The sequence below is a fragment of the Acomys minous genome (genome assembly GCF_964271855.1).
Source record: "Acomys minous genome assembly, chromosome: 1".
In the NCBI taxonomy this organism is placed as follows: domain Eukaryota; kingdom Metazoa; phylum Chordata; class Mammalia; order Rodentia; family Muridae; genus Acomys; species Acomys minous.
The window spans coordinates 177,919,985-177,939,580 of NC_140483.1; the positions used below are offsets into that span (position 1 = coordinate 177,919,985).

Consider the following 19,596-nt stretch of genomic DNA (forward strand, 5'->3'; position numbering starts at 1 on the left):
GGATCGGCAGGTGATGAGGGAGGGGGCTGCAATCAGGATGTAAAGAATTCAAACTGAAGAACAAGCACGTAACGTATATTGCTAATCCCACTACATGGGAACAGCTCTGAGACTGGCTGAGATACGAAGGTTTATGCATAGACAAGGCTCCATGTTGGTCACAGATTCTCTGTGACTTATAATTAGAGGCCGTTCTTAGTATGGCATGAAGGAAGAGTTGCAAATGTCTTACTTCTGCTCATACAATGAGCAGAGAACCAGCCTTAATTGATCTGTGCATCCTGCACACCTCGTACAATCATAACATTAGAACTGTATAATGCTTGTGAGAAATTATGTTTTCCGAACAAAAGAACTGGACACTGATGCTGAAGATGCCTAATCTTCTTGCAACTTGATATGCCATGTTTGGCTGATAGCCCTGGGAGGCCTGCCCTTTTCTGAAGGGAAACAGGAAGAGTGCATGGGGCGGGACAGGGAGGAGAGGAGGGAGTGAGGTAATATGTGAGAGGTTTAAAAAACCCTGCTTGGTCCCTGAGCTGGAAACCCCTCCACTGCCTGCCTGCTAGATTAGTCTTGGATTAAAGATTATCATCCTGTGTGACTTGCACACGTTGCCGAATACCTTGAAGATGACTTTCAAAACACTGAGCAGTCTCTCTGAGTAGTAGCTTTGGAAATGAGACAGTGGTGTTGGGGCTTGTTAATGTGGGAGTAGCAGATGATTTCATCTCTTAGCCATGGTGGGATCTAGAAATGTGCCTTTGTGTTCTTGGCCATGACCAGGACAGAGGTTGGGCGGTTGTAAGAAAAGAATCATCGGATGACTGCCCTTTAGGTTGTAAGAGACATAAAAAGGCAGCTCTGTCTTTATACAGATTTGTGGCTCTCTTCCTACAACACTGCCTTCCTGATGAGCTAGTCTTGCGCAGGAAAGGGCTGCAATTGCACAAACAAACGCGTGTTAGTCACTTAAAAATATTTGTAACCTTTAGGCCCGTATGATTTGGCTGAGGAAGAATGCTTTCCCCATTGTTTCTGTCCGATCGATTGTGTGTCTCTATGCTCCCTCTTCTCCCTGGTCATTGTGCTTTGGTAACAGAAGCGTCCTGTTTTGTGAATTGTGTGTGCTGAATTGGCTTAAGAGGGCTTCGCTCTGTGATGATGCCCTCGGTCCTTTAATTGTAAAGGCAGTTTCTTTTACCTTCATTATGAAAAGGGCACATGAGGCATTTTTCATAGTCTAAAGGTTTCCATAAAGCTTTCTCTCTGCTGGAGTAAGGAATGAGGACAAAGGAGCAGGCCGCTCTCAGGAATCTCTAGAAATAGCTTTTGAAAGTAAGATTAGGAGATAGCGCTCTGCGCTCCATGCAGGAACAAAGTAATTCTGCAGCATAGGAATTAGGAGCAAAAGCTCCGGTGCTCCTGGGGTTTGTTGGTTTTACCCCCATTGGTTATAACGGCAATAACCATCTTTTTCAGCACATAAAGCACGTTTGTATGCAGTAGTCCCGATGACGCTGCCTTTACCATCAACCTCATCCTATCCAAAGAGCAGGTGGTACTAGTATTGTTTCTACTTTGCAGTTGGGAAACAGCCAGAGAGATTAATGGGTTTGCAGTAGTCACACAGCTAGGAACTGGGGAAGCCTGGGGTCTGCTCTAATCCCATGCTCCTTCTAGTACACCTTTCTCTTTCTCTTTCTCTTTCTTCTTCTCTTTCTCTTTCACAGCTACCTTTCTCTCTACTCTCAGTGTGGCTGCTATTGTAGAAGAATACCACAGGAAAATTATTTTTTTTAGCAATAAAATATGCATAACAAAAGCACTTAGAATGGGATGAAGTGCTTCACAGACAAACCCAACAAGATATCGAGCCATTTGTATTTAAATATTAAGTTGTATCTGCATGTGGTTCATAGGTGTCACACCTGGCTTGGTTTTATATACTTACTTTTGCTTGTTTTCCCCTTGTTATTGAATGGTGACTTTAGCACTTCGGGCTGGCAGTTTCCTCTTTTGATTTGTACTTATGATTTTATTTCACAATCTTCTGGTTCGTTAACTTTGAAAAGTCTGTTGTTGTTTTAAGCGGCTCCTTGACAGGTAGTATGTGTTCTTCTTTTTAGCTAGGAAGGTGGTCCCTTTGTTCCCATCATTGAAATCATGGTGTGAACAGCAGCAGCAACAACAACCTTTTATCTTAAGCCTGAAGTTCGAGGTTTATGTCTTCATGGACTCTGGATATTCTTAGCCATTGTTTCTTTGGTGCTTCTTTTCTCTCCTCCTCCTCCTCCTCCTCTTCCTCCTCTTCCTCCTCCTCCTCCTCTTCACCCTTAATTTCAAAATGTTATGAAGAAGTTAAAAAATAATATGGAAAATATATTAAGTAGAACAGAGTGATATTCAGTTAAAAGTGGCAATACATGTTGCAACACAGTGGACCTTAAAAACAGCATCCTAAATGAAGGAAGCCAGTGGGAAGGGGCACATGGTCTTGGATTCCACGTATGAGGAAAGCCCGGTACGATCAAGATGTTCGACATAGAAGGTGAACATCAGCTCCTTGGAGGTGGCAAGGCTCAGAGAACATGGAGAGTGAGCAGTGAGTCAAGAGTGACCAACATGCTTGCACCCTGATGGGGTGCTCATGTAACTGCATATGCTGAGCATTGCTCACCTGGGGCAGTTGTGTGTGAATGTGTGAATTATTTCCTTTTTAAAAAGGTCCTATTAAAACTAATGACAAAAGTTGAGTTCTTGTCCATTTTCCACCCAGCCTCCTCTCCTCTGAACTGCTCACGGGTGTCATTTAAATATAGTTATCAGAACTGCGATCTTGGCACTGTAGCCTGCTAGTAACCTAGCGTCAGTTTTATGGCCAGGGCTCCCACTCACGTTCTCCCCCAGCCCTCCCTTCCACCCCAGCGTTCCACATGGAGCGCGGTTTTCATGTTTCTCAGCTCATCTCAAATCCTTCTCGGTGCTTCTATCCTTTTGGCTTCTGTGATCCTGATCCTTTTAAAGCTTGCTGGCCAGTTTGGGAACATGCTCCATAAAAAAGGCATATGTGATGACTCCTCACGATTTGGCAGGAATATTTCAAAACTAAAGTTCTTGTCTTAGCATGCGATGTCAAGGGAGATGTGCTATATATTTTATTACTGTTAATGTAGATCTTGTTCCCATGCTAAGGGTGATTTATGCCACATTTCTTTGTTATAATTACTATTTTCATTTATATTTAATAACTTTCTTGGGAAGATGCTTTTATATGGCACAGTTGGCTTGTTTGTTCTCAAACTTTGTGCACCAGATTTGTCACCTATCAGTATGTGCTGCTATGGCAGCGAGTCCTGTGGCATTTGCCTGGAGGTGACTTTATTTTCATTGCCTCTACATTTCTCAGGATTTTTTTTTTTATAAGGAAGGGTTGTTCCTTGTCCTACATGCATATGTTCATTTCTCCATTTGCTATATTAGTGAATACAAATTAGTGGCTACAAATTATAATCTAGTTACTGATGTTGCTACCTTTTCAAATGGTCCCAGTGCTGACCATTCACATGGTCAGCTCTGCTTGCTCCACGAGCCCATACCCTGTTGTGGACCCTCTCTTCTTTCTGGCATAAACAGTGTGTTTTATAAACTAGACTGACGGTTTCACTGTCTTAGCCCTGGAACCAACCTGCTCCATTCTGAGATTAAACTCCATTTGTAAATGTTGGTCAGAGGTTTTTTTTTCTGTCAGCTTTCTGTTGCAATATTGGATACTTCAGATAATTAACTTAGAAGAAAACTGTTTTATTTTGTTTTTTGTTTTTTTCCGGAGTTTGGGGGGAGCTTTAGTTCATGGCTGACTGGCCTCTTTGGTCTTTGGGTCTGTGGCAAGGAGCACCATGTTGGGGATGGTGTAAAACAATCCTGTACAATAAAAGATCTTCTGGAGGAATCTCTGTGCTGGATCGCAAGCTGTACTATAGAGCTACAGTAATAAAAACAGCATGGCACCGTCATAGCAATAGGCTGGTTGAGCAATGGAATCGAATTGAATAACAGAAATAAACCCACAACCTATGGATACTTGATTTTTGATGAAAGAAGCCAAAGCCATACAATGGGAAAAAGATATTATCTTCAACAAATGGTGTTGGACTAACTGGATGTATATATGTAGAAAAATGCAAATAGACCTTTATTTATCACCCTTCACAAACCTAAAGTCCAAGTGGATTAAAGGCTTCAACATAAAACCAGGCACACTAACTCTGTTAGAAGAAGAAGAAGACCGTTGTTTTCTTACATACAAGTATGTTAGGTGAGTGAAGGACAAGACCAGGCTACATGGTCATTGCCTTTTAAGACCTTAATATCGAGTTGAAGAAACAGTTTCCATATACAAAAATAGGGAGCAGTACCAGGCAGTGTATAATTATGCTAAACTGGGAGGCACAGCAATTTAAGTGTTAGAAGTTGAAGCGGAAAAAAAGAAGATTAGAAAGAGGACTTGAATTTTAAGAGAAAACCTTATTGAGGAAGTGGGATTTAAAGCTGTTCTTGAAACAACCTGGATTGGCTTTAGGTAGGCGTTCAAGATAAGGGGCAAACAGGGACAAGCAGCAAGTTTACTGAGCGTAGTATCTTGGGGAAGCTTTGCAGCCCTTCTGTCTCAGGAAATGGTTAGAAATAGAAAGAAGAGAAAGGAGAGCTGGTGGCCACTTTGACTTGGCCTATAAGATTACCATATGACCTTTAGGCGAGTCACACAGTAGTGTCCGACATGTCTGCAGTTATGACTTCATGTGGTTTTCCTAAATAATTTGTTTGTAGATAGAGATAAGTTGCATATATTAATTGCAGCATAAAAGAAGAGACGGACATTTCAGAAGGATTAATCCTGGTCCAATTAGTCAACTAATTGGACTTACTGGTCCTTTGTTGGCACTTTTCTTGCCTGTGTCTTAAAATTTTAGTAAAATATCTATCAATGGAAAGAAATCATCTGTTACAGGTAAAATTAACATAAAGGAAGACATTTGAATAACTGTGAAATCAGATATTGCAATGACTAGGAACACTGGTTTAAGGAAATAGGACAAAGTGACATAACATTTTTGTTTGTTTTCAGATGTAATACTTAGCAGCCTCTTAATGCAAAGTTTCTTTAAAAATTCTTAAATTATTTAAAATAAAATTATCTTATCTCCTTAACGTTTTTCTAAGGCAGATTTAGTCAAGAAGTTTTTGATTCATATACATATGAATATGTATATATTAACCCCCTCTTTCCATTTTTCTGGATGAAATATTGTATTATTATCTTACCTTTTTGGGTGTGTTTTGGGAGTATGTATGTGTGTGTGTGTGTGTGTGTGTGTGTGTGTGTGTGTGTATATATATATATGGGTGGGGAACGCATGTGATATTGACATTATTGTGACAAAATACCCAAGAAAGAGACTTTTAAGAGGGGAGCTTTGCTTTGCCTCATCCTTGTAAAATGTCTATCTCACTGTTGTGTTTCCATAGCTTGGGCTCCATGGCAGCGTAACATGGCAGAGAAGGCCTGATCATCTCATGGCAGCCTAAGGAGTTTGGGAGGCGGGGAGGGAGAGGAGAGGGAGAGGCAAGGGAGAATACCAATGACAAGATGCACTGTTCGTAAGCACAGCCCGGGTGACCCACCCTCTCTAACAGATGCCACCTCCTATTAATTTATTCAGCTATGAAGTTATGAATGGATTAATTATTTCATTGATGTGGTTAGCACACTTTATGAACTGGGCACTAAGTGTTGGTGTGAGGTAGGAGTGATGTTTGATATTTCAACCATCACAGGATTTGTTTGGTAACTGAAACGAAGTAGTTAAAAACAAAACAAAATAAAACAAAAAACCAAAACAGTTCTACAAGGCAAGTTGTGTCTTCAACAATTTAATGGATCTAAAACTTTTGCATGGTTACTGCCTTATAAAATCTTATTTTATTATAATGTTTTTATTTCTTTATTCTTGTATTGAAATAGAGAATCTCTACTACTCTTTGCAGTACTGATGATTGAGAGTGATCCCATGGCCTTCAACATGTTAAAAAATACTCCCACTGAGCTCTCCCCAGTACACTTCCTTTTTTATTTTTTATTTTTATATTTTTAATTTCTGTTTTGAGACCGAGTCTTGCTAAGTTGCCCAGGGTGGCCTTGAATTTGTTTAGCGATATAGACAAATTTGACTTCAAATCCTACTGCCTGTACTGCCATGCCTGGGTTGTAATACTCTTAACTTATGACTTTTTATGAGCTTGAATTTTCTTACTGACTTTCTACATTTTTTCATAGGTTGTCTGCATTCGCTCCACATGGAATGCTCTCTCTCCAAAGTTGAGTTGTGACCGGAGACCGCTCATACTGAAGACCCTGAGTGAACTGTTTTCTTTGGTTCCTTCCTTAACAGTCAATACTGCTGAGTATGAGGTACATGTTTGGAGCTCAAGAAGCTGCAATTCTTCATTTTAACAACTAGTTTACATAAAAAGGCATTTTTTTTTAATTATAAGAATTGTCAAATTTTAAAAATGTATTTTAAAAGTATGGCTTCTAAAATAATAGTATATAAGATTAACTGTTTAAAATTATTCTTTAAAGTGTTATAAAATGTAAGCAATAAAACTTTTAGAGGTAGGATGGATTTCCCCACTTTTATAAACTTGTATTTATCACTATAATGGCCTGAAACACTTGTGATAATCTTTGCTGTAAGATCTCTATGGTGCTCCTTTTTTTTAATTTATTTTTTATTAATTCATACATCTCAATAGGTATCCCATCCCTTGTATCCTTCCATTCCTCCCTCCCTCCCTCCTGCTTCCCCCCTACTTCCCTCCTCTATGACTGTGACTGATGGGGACTTCCTCCCCCTGTATATACTCATAGGGTATCAAGTCTCTTCTTGGTGGCCTGCTATCCTTCCTCTGAGTGCCACCAGGCCTCCCCATCCAGGGCACCAGAGTTCGTGTGAAAGTCAGACCCCACTCTCCACTCAACTGTGGAGAATGTCCTGTCCATTGGCTAGATCTGGGTAGGGGTTCGAAGTTTACTGCACATACTGTCCTTGGCTGGTGCCATATATTGAGCAGGACCTCTGGGCCCAGATCCGTCCATCATAATGTTCTTCTTGTAGGTTTCTAGGACCCTGTGGATCCTTCTATTTCCCCATTATCCCATGCTTCTCTCGCCTAAAGTCCCAATACGATGTCCTCTCCTCTGTCCCACTTTCTTGATAAGTGGAGACTTTCATGGGACATGCCCCTTGGGCTAGTGTCCACTGGTGGGAATGCAAACTAGTACAACCACATTGGAAATCTATCTGGCGCTATGTCAGAAAACTGGGAATAGGGCTTCCTCAAGACCCAGCTATTCCACTCCTTGGAATATACACAGAAGAAGCTCCAGAACACAACAGGGACATATGCTCTACAATGTTCATAGCAGCCTTATTCATAATAGCCAGAACATGGAAACAGCCTAAGTGTCCCTCAGTAGAATATTGGATAAAGAAACTTTGGTACATTTACGCTGTGGAATACTACTCAGCTATTAAAAACAAGGAATTCCCGAAATTTATGGACAAATGGATTGATCTATGGTGCTTCTTAATACTTTCTTCCTAGCTCTTCTTTGGGTGAAATAGTCAAACAATAAAAATTACATTTATGCTTTCACTTTTGTAAGCTATAGTCTCTTTTTCTCACCATTTACTCCTTTTTCTTCAAAGAGCTATAGTGTGTTTTTACTGGTGAACTTCCAGTTTAGTGACTCAAGGATTCTAATAAACTACCATACTTGAAGATTCTGTAATGGTCTTTGTGTGTTTCAGATCAGATGATGAGATGGAAATATCAGAAGATCCTTCTAGTCACTTTAAAGAGTTATTTTTTATTTATGGATGTGTGTCACATGTGTGCATGTGTATGCATGTGTCATGTGTGTTTGGGTATCTTCAGAGGCCAGAAAAGGGTGTTGGATTCCATGAAGCTGGAGTTACAGGTTGTTGTGAACCACCTAGCATGGGTTCTGGGACCATAACTTGGTCTTCTAGAACAGCAGGAGATGTTTTTACTGCTGAACCTTTTCTCTCTCTGAACCAGTTCCCAGTCATTTAAAATGCTGCAAAATGAATAAAATCAAGTTTATCATTGCTATGGTTGATATCTAGGACTATGCCTGCACAGAGTATATACTGCACATGTAATTGTCGAATGAGCTGTGGAACCAATGCAGTTGTCACCCTTAGGGTGTGTAGTGCAGTAGTTGTCTTTGTTTCTGGCTATAATACTCGTGTAATCGGCCTTAGCTTGCCCGGACCTAGAGAGTAAGTGTTCAAGAGCTAACTAAAATCTACAGCAATGGTGTGTTGGGCTCATTCATTTTCTCTCTTCAAGGGCTGAAATCTTATGCTTTTGATTTGCCTGTACTTAGAGTTCTTCAGATTTTATTATCGATTACTTTGTAAAATGTTTTTTATGTGTTGGTTTTGTTGATTGTATATTCATGGCTGAGAAATACCTTTGACCTAGGTTATCGTTTCTTTCAGATTTCACATCTACGTGGTTTGTCTTTATAAGTCAACATTTTTCTGTCATTTAGGCAAATTGCATTGAGACCATTTAACCCATTTCTTCCCTCTAAGTCAGGGTGGTCTGTATGGGAGCAGTACCCCACTGGTTAGCAGAATGAAGTGGCAAGATTCTGCCTCTCTTCTTCCCCCATCATCCCTCGATCCCCTCCCTTCCTTCCTCTCCCTCCTCCTCCTCCCACTTCTTTCTTCCATCTCCTTGTCTCACTTCCCCTATCTTTGACCTTTCTTCTTTCTCATCTCTCCTTCCTCCCTCTTTAGTCTTCTGTCTGTCCTAGCTCTCTCGCGCTTCCTATGTGTGTAGCTTTCTTCTAACTGCTTAGTACTTAACGTGGATCCATACCAGAGATAAACTCAGTTTCCCAAAACATTTTTTTCTTTAAAAAAAGCTTTTTATTAATCCTTTCTGAATTTCACATCATGCACCCTAATCCCACTCATCTCCCCATCTCCTCTATCTGCTCTCTGCCCTTGTAGTGGGTACTGTTCCCGTACAGACCATCCTGACTTAGAGGGAAGAAGAAGAAGAGAGGAGAGAAGAGGAGAGGATTAAACCAAACCAAACCAAACTAACAAACCAAAACCAAAACATCTCATGGTGGAAGCTGTGGTGTGTCACAGTGTGTCCCACAGTGTACCCCTTTGTCCACACATCTTCTCTTGCAAATGTTCATTGCCATGAGCTATTGGTCTCGTTTGAGGCCTCTGGCGTCTGATACACCATTAGTACTGGATCCTCACAGGGACTCCTTTTAGATATCTTGTTGTTTCCCTGTGCCATGGAGATCCCGCAGCTTGAAATCTGCAGGAGTGGCCCCTCCAGTGCTCTAGCAGCTCATCGATGAGGTAGATTTTGAGGTGGGTCAACTCAAAGCCCCAGATCTGGGCCTGGACCGTAGCTGCATTGGTAAGCCCACCAGCTTTCCTGGGCCAGCACCACCAGGGTGAGCTCTCCAGCACTGCCCCGGCTAGCTCATGCAGTGCCACAGCACTGGTGAGGCCAACTCTTCTGTTCTCAAGACCTTGGGGCCAGCTCTCCTCAGGGCCCCAAAGCATTTTTTTTAATAACACTTTATTCCCTAGTCATTTCAGACATTTCAGATTGTTGAGTGAACTCCAGTAAACCAATTCTGCATTCTATGCATGGCTCTTTTCTATTGTCCCCTACCCAGCCATCCAGTGAAACAAAGGTTGTCTCCCAATATGTCTCCAAATCTCTCTACTTTTGTTCATGCTGTTTCCCCTGACTAGACTTCCTTTCTTTTCATCTTTAATTTTAACAATCTGCTTTATGAATTAATGACTTGCTCTATCTCATCCTATTCTTTGAGGATTTTTATCTAACAGAAGTCTGCTACACTCCAACTTCTTTGTATGTTTCTATGAAATTGACTTCTATTTTATAATACAGGGATACATAATTTTCTCCATTAAAGTCCACACAGTGGATCATAGAGTCCAGGATTTAATTGGATTTTGCTTTTAAATTAGCCTTCCATAAGTTAAGGTATATCAGAATATGTTTATTCAAACCATATTAGGCCATAATGGTACTGATAACTAATGGTAGATATTATTTTCAAATTCTTACTAAAATTGAAGCTTTGAGGTTTTTAAGAGTCATATCCACTCAAAATAATCAGCATTTATTGAGTGTGGTATGTACCTGGCAAGAGCCTTAACTAATTAAAGTTGGTATCCGAACCCGGGCTTTCTAGCTAGATGCCCTCTACTTTCCTGTTGTACTCTGTGGTCCATGTCCTTTTCTCCCAAAGTTCAAAGGCTGGGAAATGAGTGTCATAGAGGAAGCAACAAACCTTGTTAGGGGGACCATTAGCAATGCTGATTTAATTGACATCATTGGACTTTGCCGTTGACTGTGCGTAATGTTGCTTCCCATTGACGTCTGGGGCATGGACTTTATACAGCCAAGGAGGAAGGAAGGACTGATTCAGAGGTCCAGCTAACCCTAACCCTGCCCGACACAAAGAAGACCCTGAGTACCAGCTGGCAAACAGTTCTGAGTTGGACTAATTATTTATTAAGTCATTGTCGTGAGAAGGAATAGGCCTAGGATCTGTGTTTGAAGCCCCTGAAATGAAGAAGGCACAGTGACTGCTGTATGGCATGCGCAGCTGAACAGGGAGTTCATCACACCACATGCTGCTGTGCACCTGGCATGCCTCCAGGTGGAGGAAGGTGACCGAGGACGGGGGCTAAGCCTAGTGCCATGAAGAAGTGACATTTGTATCGGGACTTAAAAGGTCAGAGGTGGTGGTCAGGTTTCTAGATCGTGTCATCTCAGCATTTCAGGTAAACGTGCTTACATGCTGAGTTTGAGTGGTTTTCTTTTCTGAGCAACAGGCTGAGTCAGTTAATGATGCAGCAGCTTAAAAAGCAGCTTGTTTTCTACTGTTTGTTATTTCAGATTCTTCATTTTACGTCAAACCTTTTCTTAATTTTTTTTCCCCTTTGTGTTTTCTGATTTTTCAGAATTTTAAAGTTCAAGCCATCAGCTTCCTGTGGAGTCACACTCAAAGCAAGGTATTTCCTAGGGATCTCAGTGATGTCGAGCAGCCCCGGGAGAGAGCTGGGGAAACACGCTCAACACAAACAGCTCTCCTGAGCTGGAGTCTTGGTTTTCTTTTTTAAAAAAGTAGTAAGTTCAGATTTAAAAACTGTTCTCAACTGCTCTCACTAATAACCACAGGGTTGTTGGCATTGTCCTGTGTTTTACTTGGTTCCTTACTTTTTCTGCTCTGGCCCATCAACATAAATGTACCCCCCAAAGGGCCTAGTACAGTACAGTTTGTATGTTTATATGAGTACATATGTGTTCATGTGGGTACATGTATATTTGATGTATGTGGGGCCCAGAGGATAACTGCAAATGCCACGCAGTGAGACCTGGGGAACTGCCTGTCGCTGCCTCCCCGGTGATAGGGTTCCAGATGTGTGTCACTATGCTGAACCTTTTATTTTATTTTATTATTTTGTGTGGGTTCTTGGGATGGAACTCAGGTAGTCTTGTTTCCCAAATACAGAAGCCATCCCCGCCAAGTCCTTGAGGACGGTTTGTAGGGACCATTTCCACTGAAGAGTGTGGAGAGCTGAAGCCGTCACACCTGACCTGTGTGTGTAGGAGCTTGGCCTACAGCCTACTTGTGTTGTTAAACACGAGTTTGTCAGAATCCAAACCCTCGCAATCCTACTGAACCATACTGATTCAGAGGGATCTGAGTAATTAGGAAATTTATAAGGTCCAAATCAGGATAAAAAATTTAGTGTTTCTGAGACCAGAAGCCCATCTTTATTTTCTGCTCCTATTTGGGGCAGTTTCCCCAGAAGAATACTTGATGGTGGCCAGTCATTTTTACTTCTGTCTTAATGGTTTTTTTGTTTTTGTAGTTTAAAATTTCTTTTTAAACCCCTCCAATACACACACACACACACACACACACACACACACACACACACACACACACACACACACACACACCACACAGTATTTCTTTGAAATAAACACTTTCTCTTCCCAAGTGTCTGGTAAATGTCCTTTTGGCCTTTGCAGCACTTGCGTGTCTTTTCTCAAACACTGCCCGTGGAGGCCTGGCATGGGTCAGGGAAGGTTTCTTGCCTCCTCTAGATATGTGATGTTTATGTGTGTTGCTTTCCGTTTGTCTCATCCAGGATCCCATTGTAGCAAGTGCTGCGTATAAATCTCTGTCTCACTTCAATGCAGGGGAACACACCATCCTTCACCTGCCAGAACAGGTAGGCACCCCTGCTTTTTCCACTGCCACCTCGTGATTATTTCTCCGTCTTATGGGAGCTCTTTGCCTGATGAATGTGTTTATATACCTCTAGGCCTAGCGTCCAGATAGTGTAACTTGTTCATTATTCTTTTTAATCTGTAAACCTGCGAGGTCGTATGCTTCATAAGTGATGAGTCTGAATATCCTTGAAGCACGTGAAACGCACTGTGGTGCAGATGGAGCCATCTTGAGTGGCCGGGTCATGGCTTGCCTGGAAGTTGTGTGCTGCTCTAGGAGCCACTTTCCTGTCACGCCAGAGTGCTGTCGGGAGTTCATCAAGTCTAAGCATGGCTCCACAGATTAATAGTTCTATCTCCTCTGCTGCTGAAGACCTTTATTTTTCACAAACAACAAATGCCCTAAGGGAAAAAAAATCTCCCTTTTAGTAAAATGGGAAATTATTTATATGGCATGAAGAAAGTGTCATTACTTTTTATGGCTCAACAAAAAGTATGGCATTATCTCAGCTTTTAAAATAAGTAAGTTATTAATGTTTTTGTTGTTATTGAAGTGCTGGGGAAGGGGCTCTAGCCTTGTACATGTTAGGTCATTATTTATATTTTAAGCTAAAGTTTAGTATCTGATGGGTGTAATGGTATATTCCCGTAATCCCAGCATTCTAGGGACACAAAGGTAGGTAAGTCTACATGAGTTCTAGGCCAACCTGGTCTACATAGCAAGTTTCAGGCCAGCCAGGGGCTACATAGTGAGACACTGTCTTTATAGAAAGCAAGAAAAATATAGTACTTACCTAATTCAACTAGCTTTCATATAGTGGATCATGTTAAGGAGTTCAGGCTCTGATTTTGCTTTCATTGCCACTATGAGTCCAAATAGTACAGATGACTAATTCATGCCTTATGGTAAAAGGTGATATTGTATTATGTGAAGTTACGTATACCATTACCCAGAAACGTTATGAAGCAAATGTTGTGAATTCTTTTGCATCCTCAGGCACAAATTTTGTTCTGCCTTAAGTCCTTGCTGAGATCAGAAGCTAGTAGGGGTGTGGCCAAGTTAATGTTTACTGGATTGAATTGGAGCTGCCATATAAAATAAGTAGAACAGAAGGTCCTGTGAAGCCACGTCTTAAGCAAGCAGGGTTTCCTGTACCGCTGAGGACTCACAAAGACTTGACTGGCCAGCTTGTCCTGCAGTGGTTATCAGTGGGAAGGCTTACCTATGGTCTTTTATAATGAGAACCCGTGGGCCTTCAAACTGTACTATGGCTATCTGTCCACGTCTGCTTTTAAAGCATGTATCTAGGGCCTGAGAGGTGGCTCACTGGTTCAGAACACTGGCTGCCCCTCAGAAGAGCTGAGCTCAGTTCCTAGCATCCATGTGGTGGCTCACAGCCACCAGTACCTGTAGTTCCAGTAGATCTGGCGCCCCCTACTGGCCTCCATGGGCCCTGTATAGTATGGTGCACAGACGTACCTGCACGCAAACCCAAACAGGTACAATTAAAGAAAAACAAAAACAAAACAGTGCTGGGAATTTTGTGTGAAAGGTCCCTCCAGTAGACTAGCAGAACACCTTCCAGGACATCTTTTATTATGTTTTTTTGTAGGCAGTTAGTCATTTAAATAACAGCATACTGACTACCTCCTGAAATAAACCAGTGTTGGTAATAGCTTTTATTAAGCAATTCTCAAGAAGTCCTTGAAATTTATCCTTTACGTTTTAAAATATCGGCTTGTTATCCTTTATGCCATTAGGGTTATATTTACCCTCAGATTGTGTTTATTAGAGGTTATACTCCATTAAGTGGTATACAAAATCCCCCTTTAGCTATTAACTTACTTAAAGTCTTCTATACCTTCTGATCCATGCACACCGATAACTGGCTCCTTATACCTCCTAATGTAACCGTAGTGATGTATTCACAGTCTGTGCTTCACATACGTTTGACCTTTAGTCATCAGACTGCAGAATGGTAAGGGAGAGCCAGAAGGTGTATTCCTTTCTAAGCATGCCTCTCAGCATGTGCTCTGTTTAAAGCCCCTTCTTGCATGGGTCCTCTTCTTCAGAGTAGCAGCATCTCATCATGACTTATCCTCAGCCAAGGTTGTAATGATGGCGTGTAAGAATCTTCCCCTTTCTGCCCCTCCCCCCATCTCTGTCGCCAAGCACTTCTCCTCCTGTGTAGACTCATAGCCTCCCAGGCTGAACCCTGTGTAGACCCACAGCCTCCCGGGCTGAACCCTGCTGCCACTGCCTCATCATCCTGGAGAATAGGATGCCTCTGCTGTGGTTGGAGAACAGCTCACTGGTGTGCATCTGCCGAGTTCTGGACTCTGTCCTATGGGCTGAAGGTGTTCACTGATTTCAGGTGTTCTGTGAATTTGCAGTAGTACCATTGCTTTTGAGGACATTTGTTTCAGTGTTTAAAAATACAGAATGATTTTTCCCATTCTGTTCTTTTTAACTATTTACTATTTTCCCCCATTTCGTTAGCATCTCTCTACCTAGCACCTCTCCAACCCTTCCCCCCTCCCAATCATCTAAGGCAATATAGAATTGTTTTTATGATAAAATAACCAGTAGTGAAGAAACTTCTAGGTCAGAGACACTGATTTTTCTTCTGACTTAAAGTCATTTAAAATATTCATCTGTTTTAAAATTAAACTTATACGATCTTAAGATAGTCTTGTTGATTTCTGAGGTTAATTTTAGAAGTAATAAAGAAGAACTCATTATGTATCCAGGGTTGGTATAAATATGGTGTAACCCGCTTGGCTTTGATTTAAGTGAATGTCATTGCATTCATCAAAGGCTGTTTCTCATTTTAACTAAATTTATGCAGATACTCGACACATTCTACGTTACACTCCTCTGCTGTGCACACACTGTTAGATTTTCGTAGGTTAGACACACAGAAAGGCGGTTGAAAGGTTATCTGGTTTGCAAGCTAAGCTTTCTCATATTCAATTTGAAGGAGCTTTTAAACGTAATTTGTCAATTTTTAAAATTGTCTTTCTGTTGAGTTTTTTAATAAACTTTTTCTATAATTGGGAGGCCTTGTAATTTTCTCTGTGTACCCTGAGGATGCTGTACTAAGCTTTCCCTAGACATTTTAGCAGCTAATGTGAGGCAGTTGCCCAAATGTTGTAACGTCCACAGATGTGCTTACAAGTGAGTGCTCTCCGAGCCTATTGAGTTGTTACACATAAACCAAGGGGAAGGATTGATGTTAGATAGTTGGAGAAAATATTTCTTAAAGCCAGAGCAAAAGAGCTGGTGAGATGGCTCAACAGTTAAGACCACTTACTGCTCTTCCAGGAGACCCACGTTTGAATCCAGCATCTACATTAGTTGACATTCACATCCGTGTGAAATTAGACAATTTAAGATGGATGATTGGATTTTCTTTGTCCCCCAACCTGGGAATGCTCTTCAGTGGCTTTTAGGGGTGTCGGTGGCCTGAGTACTGCTCCTCCTGTTGAGTAGTGTCACATGATGGAGTAGAAGGAGTGGACAGGGCACACTCTGTGCGGCATGACTGTGCCCCTTCTTTGCTGAGTAACTGGACACATTTGGTTCTTGGCACACCGTGCCCCACAGTTAAGTCTCCTCATGTGGAGGGGCAGCAGTGGTGTCTGCTTCTCTGCTGTTGCCACCACATCTTCTCCCTCTTTGCTTTCACTTTAAACAACTTTTTTGAGATGTAATTCGTAAACCGTCGGATGCAGCCATTTAAAGTTGACAGCTCAGAGCTTCTAGAGTGTGCAAAGACTGTGTGAGAGCATTTCTTCATAAAAGAGCCCATGCTGTTGTGGTGGCCATCTTTACTCCCTTCCTCGTCAAGCCCTAAACAAACGTTAATTTTCTTTCAATCTCTGTGAATTTCTCTTTTGTAGACTTTTCTTATAAATAAAATTATCCAAAATGTGGCCTCTCATGAATGACTTCTTTTACAAGTCTTTTCAAAGACTTGCATGCATCTCTATGTATTGCTGTACTTTATTCTTTCTTTTTTAAAAAAATACACTTGCATCATTTTACACACACACACACACACACACACACACACACACACACACACACACACACACCAGCAGTCCTCTTTCTTGCCCCTAATACATACGTTCATGTCTGTTACTTTAAAGGAAGATTCACGTATAAGAAAAAAATAGATTGTTAATTTCATTTAACACAGTGATCTATGACTCCACCCATGTTTCTGCACGTGCCATGGCTTTACTGTTCTTATTGGTGCACTAATATGCTACAGTGTGGACGTGGCACTTCCTCTGTAGCCATTCTGTTGTTGCTGGGCAACTAGGCCGGCTGTGTGCCTTGGCTGTTGTGAATAGTGCCACAGTAACGTGAGTGTGCAGGTGTCTCTATAGCAAGCCACCTTTGGTTCCTTCAGGTAGACACCCAGAAGGGGCATGGGTGGATGATATGGTGGTTATACTTCTGGTTTATTGAGGACCTTGTATACTGACTTACATCCCCAGCAGTGCATTAGGGTGCTTTCCTCCTATGTCATTGCTAGCATTTGAAACATTAAAAATTTTTGTTTATATTTTCCATTCTGATTGGAGTTCGACCCATAAAGTAGTTTGTTTGGTTTTGCTTTAGTATTTTTTGTTTGGTTTTGTTTGTTTTTTGAGACAAGGCTTCTCTGTATAGCTCTGGCTGCACTGGAACTCACTCTGTAGACCAGGCTAGCCTCGAATTCATAGAGATCCACCTGCCTCTGCCTCCCAAGTGCTTGAATTAGAGGTGTGTGCCACCACCACCCAGCCAATAAAATAGCTTTGATTTATATCTGCTTAATGACTAATAGGGCTGCACACCATTGCATTTATGATTGGCCGTTTGTACTTGTTTATTTGAAAAATGTCAATTTTCCCATTTTTGATTGGGTTATTTGTTTTTTAAGTGTTCAATTAATTTTTTATATATTCTGGACATTAATCCCTGTCAGATACGTGGATGGCAAAGGCTGTTTCGTGGTGCATTCATTGCCTCTGTACTCTGGCATTTGTTATGGGAAGCACTACAATTTGATGCCATCCCCATTTGTCAGTGCTTTATTTTCAGAACTGTTGGAGTCCTATTTGAAAGGTCATTGTTTCAGAGGACCCAGGTTCAGTTTCCAGCACCCACAGAGTTGTCCACAACCATCTGTTGCTCTAGTTCACGGGGATCTGCTGCTTTCTCCAGACCTCTGCAGGCACCACTCACGCAAGTGGTACACACGTGCACGAGGGCAGAACACCCATGCAAGTAAAAATAAATTATTTGTTTTCAAAAGTCATTGCCGGCCAGCTGTGGTAGTGCACACCTGTAATCCAGGCTTGGAAAATAGCAAAAGGAGACTCGGGAGCTCATGCTCAGTCTCAGTTAATTAGCAAGTTGTAGGCTAGCCTGGGTGCCTATATACCTTGTTCCCCCTAGATCAATGTCAACCTCTCAGTTCTTACGTTAAGATCTTTCATCAGTTTTGTATTGATTTTTTAAAATAGTGGGCCAGAGATAAAGGTCTAGTTCAGTGTTTTCTGTGCATATGCAGGTTGCTTTTTCTTTTCCTTCCTTTCTTTCTTTCTTTCTTTCTTTCTTTCTTTCTTTCTTTCTTTTTTTCTTTTAGTGCTTTTTGCTGAGACTTTTCTCTAATACATGTTTCTAGATATTCTGTTGAAAACTAAATGGCTATGACTGGGGGTATTATTTCTAGCTCATCTTTTTTTTATTCCATTGTCCTTTGTGTCTGCTTTTATGTCAGTATTATGCTGGTTTTTTTAAATTATAGTTCTGTAGTATAATTTAAGATTAGGTGCTGTAATCTGTCCCTCCCTCCTTTCCCTCCCTCCCTCCATTTTTCTCTTGACTACTTTGGCTTATTAGGGTCTCTTGTCCTTGCATATGACTTTTAGGATTATTGTTTTCTGTTTTTGTGAAGATGGGGTCCTCTCAGAGTCTCTATGTTGTTTTTGATAATATAGCCATTTTCAAACTATTCATCCTGATGCTTCATGAACATTGGATGTCTATTCTCCTCCTCCTCCTCCTCCTTTTTAAATAATTTACACATTTCTACTATAGAATCTTTATCTCTTTATTTAGGTTTACTCCTAGGTATTTTGTTTAGGAAAAGGCTACTGTGAGTAACAGTTTTCATGATTTATTTCTCATTAATTTTTTTATGTAGAAAGCTATTAATTTTTTTATCTTGTTACTTTTCTGAAAGTATGCCAGATTTAATTGTTTTTATGATAGATTCTTTAAATTTTTAAAGTATTATCTACAAATGTAAATAATTTATTTCTTCTTCTATATGTGTTCCTTTTACTTTTTCTATTATCTTATTGATTTGGCTCTAGTTTCAAGTACTAGATTGAACAATTGTAGGTATAGTAGAGAACCTCATCTTGTTCCTGATTTTAGAGAGAATGCTTTTAAGCTTCCTTATTCACTATAAAGTTGGCTGTAGTCTTCTGTATGTAAGTGTCATCGTCTTAAGGTATTGTCATTCTGCCTCTGATTTCTGCAGGTAGAGAATTTATCATGAAGGGATGTTGAATTTTATGAAAATTTATCTACATGTAGTAATCATGTAATTTTATGTGGGATTTTTATATACTATATTTAAAATTTAAAAAAATTATCATTTTAGTGTACATGCAGAAGTGTTTGGCTGCATGTATGTGCCTCGTGTGCATGCCTGTTGCATGGAGTCCCTGGAAATGGGGTTACAGATGGTCGTGAGCCACTGTATGGGTTTTGAGAACTAAACCTAGGTCTTCTGGAGCATCAAGTGTTCGCCAGCCCATATGTGCTATATTTTTATGTTAAATCTTTTTACATGAGCTGAGTATACTGAACCATCCCTGGGTATACCCCGAGAATGAAGCCGGCTTGATCATAGGGTTTGATCTCTTTGGTGAATTGCTGAATTTGATTGCTATCATTTTATTATGAGTTTTAAATTTATGTTTACCAAGGAATTGGCTTATTACTGTTTTTCTTGTTGCCTTCTCTGGTTTTGATGTCAGTTTAATACTAGCTTCATAGCACGAGTTTGCCAGCAGTCTTTCCCTTTCTGTTGTGGAGTAGTTTAAGAAGCACTGGTGGAAGCTTAAAGACGCGGGGAACTGGGCAATGCCGCTCTCCAGCCCTGGACTGTCCTTTGCTGGGAG

At 40.9% G+C, this 19,596-nt stretch overlaps 1 protein-coding gene across 3 annotated transcripts in view; it reads left to right on the top strand.

Moving 5' to 3' along the window:
* FOCAD (focadhesin) overlaps positions 1–19,596 on the top strand; it is a 301,056-nt gene that overhangs the window by 173,825 nt on the left and 107,635 nt on the right. For all 3 annotated transcript variants that reach the window (XM_084773534.1, XM_084773535.1, XM_084773536.1), the window contains 3 exons: positions 6,338–6,472; positions 11,127–11,177; positions 12,324–12,407. In XM_084773534.1, coding sequence (XP_084629660.1) covers positions 6,338–6,472; positions 11,127–11,177; positions 12,324–12,407 — 270 coding nt within the window. The remainder of the gene's footprint in view (positions 1–6,337; positions 6,473–11,126; positions 11,178–12,323; positions 12,408–19,596) is intronic.